The 6,000-nt window shown below is 40.7% G+C and overlaps 1 protein-coding gene across 2 annotated transcripts in view; it reads right to left on the bottom strand.

The window, feature by feature from the left end:
* Positions 1-681: 681 nt before the first annotated feature.
* Positions 682-6,000, bottom strand: part of etv4 (ETS variant transcription factor 4) — a 38,794-nt gene continuing 33,475 nt past the window's right edge. The window contains exons 9-12 of one of the 2 annotated variants that reach the window (XM_008437394.2): positions 5,496-5,543; positions 3,886-4,058; positions 1,903-2,004; positions 682-1,217 (exon numbers count right to left, since the gene is read on the bottom strand). In XM_008437394.2, the coding sequence (XP_008435616.2) occupies positions 990-1,217; positions 1,903-2,004; positions 3,886-4,058; positions 5,496-5,543 (551 nt within the window). In that variant the 3' untranslated portion in view covers positions 682-989. Of the gene's footprint in view, positions 1,218-1,902; positions 2,005-3,885; positions 4,059-5,095; positions 5,423-5,495; positions 5,544-6,000 lie in introns of those variants that run through there. The other variant, XM_081600259.1, reaches the window with a different exon arrangement.

Below are 6,000 nucleotides of genomic sequence, written 5' to 3'. Positions count from 1 at the left end.
AACCCTACAAAGAACAGCTGGATTTATGCCATGATTTAGTTACAAGTGAACTCTACGTATGGATTCGGTGACTTAAAAATGCATTTCATTTTATTAGGAGCCTTAGGCGTAAAAGTGTTGAACACACTTAAAATGTTTATTATTTGTAAAAAAAAAAAAAAAAAGAATAAAAAATGTGAGGAAATGTTATATTTTCCTTCCACTGACACTTTCCACCATATTTGCTTTATCACAAAAAACTCCAAATAATTTGTATTAAAGTTTGTGGATGGAATGTGACAGACTGCGTAAAAGATTAAGCAGTACACCAGTGTCTCAGTAAACGTGCTGCATGAATATTAAATTCAGTTTTCCTTAATGAAATACTGAAAAATACAATAGATGCTTTCATAAATAGAGATAAAATTCTTGAATCGTTAAATGTGACACAATTGCAGATCTTTGGCCCACAAGCTGAATCTTTTCAGGGAGGTCTGCAATCAAAAGTAATTTTAAGATTTACCTTATTTAGGTTAACCGTTTTTTCTCAAGTTTATAAGCATTTGTGGTGAATGTTTAGGACTGACACCCATGGTTTTAATCAAAATGTCAGGTTGTCCTTTGTTTACCCATTTATAATCCAAATCATCATTAGAAAACAAAACAAAAAAACAAAACAAAAACAAAACAGTCAAGACTCAATTTTGAGGGGTATTATTATTATGAGTATTTATTATTAAGCAATCTCTTGAACCACGTTAATGTTTAAGTATTGAATAGGCCTCAGATGTGGGACGAATGCAGCGTTTAAAAACAAAAGAAAACAAAACAAACAAAAATCCCTAATGAGATTAATTTAAACAAAAACACCATAGCCTTATATACAAGTGGATGGGTGGGCAATGTGCAAGAGGTGCATGGTGGGGCTTCAGGGTGTGTATGATGATGAGTTGGTACAACAGAAGGACTTTCTGAAGGTGGGTGTAGAAGGAGCTGCGGGTGGGCTGGCTTTAGTACATGTAGCCTTTGGAGTAGGGCTGGTGGGCCATGTTTTGGGGTGCTTGTTCCGGGGTGTAGGGCACTCCCTCGTCCAGGTGCGACAGCGGCACCGTGTCCTCCTCGTTGACGTAGCGCTCGAACTCGGCCTTTAGGCTCGGCCGCTGATTGTCAGGAAAGGCCAGGGAGATGAGCGCCTCGGGCTCACACACAAATTTGTAAACATAACGCTCCCCCGCCACCTGGAGACAGAAAGAGACAGAGAACGCAAATGAGATTGTATGATGGGGGTGGGGGGGATAAATGCTCCGTTAAAGTGAGCAGCATAGAATAAAACAGAAAGGCTTTGTGAGGAGGTAATGCAATAGACCCACACAAAGTGGTGGATAGTAGTAGTGTGGTTTCCAGTATTTTTTTATTTATTTATTATTATTTTTTTACAAATTAAAATGAAATCCAACGAGGTGCATTCATATTGAGATGCCCCACAAATTTGTAGCATCACCTTTTATTGCAATTAAGCTGCATGTATTTTACAGTAAGCCTCTTGAGCCTCCTTTGGTCTCGCCTACCATTTATTTGTAGGTTTGAAGCAGCATCGTACTCTTTACTTTTTTTTTAGATTATGAAACAAACATTGGTTTGTGGGATATTCACACAGATGCTGTTTTATAACTTAGCCGTCTTATCAATTTCTCCACGACTTCCTCCTTGACCTCTGAGGTGCTTCACAGAACAGGCAGATTAATGCAGAAATGTAATTACACACATGTGAACATGTGAACGACTTGCTTTCTTATGGGGCCTGGTTGCGCTGGATCTAATTTACTCGTATTCGAGACTTGAGTGTTGATTTTGAATGAATGCCACACCTTTTAGTTTTTCATTTCTGACAGAATGCATCGCTATCGTGTTTTTTTTTTTTACCTTTTGCATGATTCCCTTTTCGTAGTAGTAGCGCAGAGAACGACTAAGCTTGTCATAGTTCATGGCTGGACGGTTCTTCTGCATGCCCCACAGTCTGGCAACCTGGGGAAAAGAAAAATCAGTCATCCACTTTCCAGTTTTCTTTCCGTCAGCGTTCATGAATCACAGGTGTAATTCAACACTATGACCACTAAGGGCCCCCAGTGGCAAACCAAACTCTTGTCTGGTGTTCAAGTTTGACTGCGTCAACAAATGCCAAGGCTGGGGCGAGTCCCCACATGTGGATTCACTTCCTTTTTTATGTAACCCATTACCACTTGAATGTAACCAGAGTCCCGCAGTGTTTTGCAGTGAAAAGGGGAGCAATGGCTGTCAATGAACAGCTGTAAAACATTGCTACAGTCTTAAATTAAACTCTCAGCTGAGCTGGTAGTAGGACACACAGGAGAGAGGGAGACAAACACTTCAGAGGAATCATGAGGGACGGGATGGACGGCAAGGAGGAGAGGGGGGTGGCGCTCTAAGAGTCCCGACTGAAGAAGACGAGTTTCATCACCCAGCTGCCCCGTTTGATCTCTGAGTACGCTCTCAGGCCTAATTGCTCCTGTGAAACTCTTAGCCCATTCATTTTTAATGTACAGTAAAGAGATAATGGAAAACACAATATGGACCTGTCTGTCTTTAAAAAAAAAAAAAAAAAGAAGAAAGAGAGAAAGAAAAAAAACCTACATAAACGGACCAATCACACTGCAGACTTAAACATTGTGTAAATGTCTCTCAGGTGAGAGAGACTGGGGGTGGCTGTCCTTTGTTTATCAATTCATTGTGTTTCATGTTGGTGAATAATAAATGGGTGGAGGGTGGAGGAGGGGCTGGTGGGGGATCAGAGTCGGTGAGGGAAGGTGGACTGATGCCACAGTTGGAATCGGGATAAAAAAGTAGAGAAGATCTAATCCCAAAATAACTCCTCTGCTCTGCTCATATCTCTGTTGTACATTAGTCATGAATGCCATTAACTCGATCTGTGAACAGAGTGCTGTACAGTAATGGACCTGAAACTGAGCGCTTCAATTATTCATCTCTTTCTGCAAACATTTAAGCGAACCCGGATTAATTCACATCTGAAGATTTAAGCAGCTACAGTATTGAGCGCAACGATTTAAACACTCCCAGCATTTTAAATATGTCAAGTCCAATGGAAACCTTGGACAAACCTTTAGAAAGTGTGGGGGACTACTGAGCAAGACCATCCAGGTTCACAAGAAAGCCTGACTGCTTGAAAGAAGAATAAACAGAAATGAGACATGACTTGAAGCTTTTCCAGAGAGCTGTGTGTAGGTCTTACTATGAGCTGTCATCAACAGCTAGTTGGTCTTTGCTGACTGAACCGGTGAAATACAAGTGGAGAGTCTGTACTTCAACTTTTTCCCACGTGCTTTCTTTATTTCTGCTGATTATGAACCCAGATGCAGATTTGCTCTTAAAACAGCTTCACCATGTAAATAGCATCTCTATATGTGCTGACTCAGTTTGCCTACATTAAAATGAGGGATTATGGATTCAGGGAATGTCCATTGAAATGTATGCAAATTACAGCGCTAGCAAATAGCTTTTCTTTCTCAAAGACCACAACCGTTTATGTTGGATTGCACAGGAAAAATACCATCTGCTGAAAGCAGAAAAATAAAAACGCCTTGTATGTAAAATTGATCAAAACAAAGTGATTAATTACATGTGATTTCCATTTTCCCCCTTTGCCCTGCTCTTACTTTATCCTATCTGTTTCCTCCCGTCATCCATAGCGAACAAGGTCTCCATATTCAAATGATATGGAGAAAAGTTTCATATCTTTGGTTCCGTTTACTTAAAAGAAATTGGCAACTGATGAAGTTTGAGCCTCTTCAAGGAGACTTGAGGGATGGTCCCTTGTGACTTTGAGGAGTCACTTTTTTTTTTTTAGGTAAATTCAGAATTCAGATCTACCTCTTCTGGTTCAATGAGCTTGAACTCCATGCCGCGGCCCGTCCAGGCGATGAAATGGGAATTTCCCGGATCGTCCAGAAGGGCAACGAGAAATTGCCAGAGCTGCAAAGAGCCGCGTCGCTGGTAAGGCGTTCCCTCACGGAAGACACCGCCTGCTTCCTGCTTTACCTCGCCTGGACGTGAGGAACACAGAAAACAAAAGCTTCAGTCTTAGGAGAAGTAGTCAGAAAGGACTCATTGTAGTCACACATTGGTGCTCTTATGATGCCTTTAGGTGTCTCGGCTTCTCTACGTCATTTCCAGGCTTTTCACTTATAAAAACAAAACAAAAAAAACCCCAATAACGCCTCAGTGTCTAAAGTGCAAGTCGCTGTAAATAAATCAGTGAGCGGCAAAATGCATATGAGTAAACGAACTAAAACAGCGTGAATAATTTTGATATTAAAGTCCATAAAACAATAAAATAAAAACTCTAGAAACATTGACTGTTTTTGCCTTCTGCTGAACAATCTAAAAAGCTCTCACTCTGAAGTGGCTCAAATGTTGGAGTAGATTTTCTCGATTTTTTAGAAACAACACTAGTAATGAGAAAACTCATTACTACGTGATGTTGTTTTCAGTTTCAATATTTAAAAATGTTGTTATTCTTTGTTTCTTTTTCATGAATTATCTTTCCCACCATCTTTTTTTTTTTTACTTTCATTGATAATGGATTTGATGATGGAAGTAGTTTAATGAGAATGATTTTTTTAATCACCTAGTTACACCAAAACAAAGCAAACAGGTGTATTTGCTTTGCAGAAAGTGACCCTGAGGAAGATCAAACTTGTCTGAAATATGACGGTCAATGTTAATTTTGCTTTTTACTGAATGCAAGAAGTTTGAACCAAAGTTAAGAGTTACTAAAAAGATCAAGCATCAAATGGGCCTTTATGGATCATGAGCAAATCTGAAATTCTTCTGGTGCAACATCAGTTACCTGATGTTAACTAATATTATATGTTCCCAATGTAGGCAGTATGACTTACATACAGAGCGACAAATTGCTGTACTAAGACAGAATTTGACAAATGATCAGAAATGACTGGACAACATGAAACTAAACGTAGCATGGTTAAGAACTAGAAAAAAAAAACAACAACCAAGTTTTGAACGAAGCTGTGAGCAGGCTAACGTACCCATGTTCCAGTTTTGCTTCTCAGTTGTTTACCTGTTACTGGATATGTTGTACACAACTGTAGCAACATGAGAACTGTGGCTAAGTTACCGCCGTTGTCTCTCATAGAAGTCGCACGCTTCACCGGTTCAACCATCACTGACACCTCGGGCTTTTCACTCAATGGCTTGTAGCGCCAACAAACAGCCACACCATGGGAAACTGCTCGTCTGTGTGACAGAGGAGCTCCGCATGATGAAACCAAATCCACTTAGTAAAGCTTTGGAGCGCACAAACCTGTTTACATCTCAGTCAGGGATCTCGGGTTTCTTTACAACGCAGACATAGAGATTGGAGTGACCTCATCTGAGGTGCCTGCTGCCCCTAAGCTAACAGCTCGTCTGTTGGGACTGAGGTGTGTGTAAATGTGCGGGGATGAAGGGCGTGCGCTCACCTTCGAACTTCTCTGGGACAACGCGGGAGTCGTTCTCGAACAGATAGCCTGAGAGACAAGAGGGGAGCTGTGTCAGAGTTTCCAGCAGCACCCTGGATCTGAGAAGAACTCGACTGTGCAATCAGGGCGTGTGCTAAACTTTAAATACTATCTCACATAAAATACATTCACACTGGAATAACACTGAGGGGAAATGTGAACGTTCTTCGCACGACACACTTTCAAAAGAGGAATGCACATTTTGTAGTTGAAGTATTTTTTTAATATATTTTTTTGAGGCATTTAAGAAAGCTTTGGCACGCCAAATTTGACCAAAAATGGTCCAGCAAACAGTGGGAGCAAGGGGAGGGTCTGTTTTCCTTTTTGCTGGGGAACTATTCTGCTTTTTCCAGGAGTTGTGTTTATTCAAGGATTCATGAGGCAGGGGTGAGCTTTGAGCCTCTGCCAATGGAAACATGAACACACCACTGGTTGGCCAATGGAAACATGGACACTGTTCACTGGT

This window comes from Poecilia reticulata, chromosome 19, assembly GCF_904066995.2.
Source record: "Poecilia reticulata chromosome 19, P_reticulata-male-v2, whole genome shotgun sequence".
Classification (NCBI taxonomy): Eukaryota; Metazoa; Chordata; class Actinopteri; order Cyprinodontiformes; family Poeciliidae; genus Poecilia; species Poecilia reticulata.
Note: the sequence above shows the minus strand (reverse complement) of the source record. Positions and strands in the feature narration are given on the sequence as shown.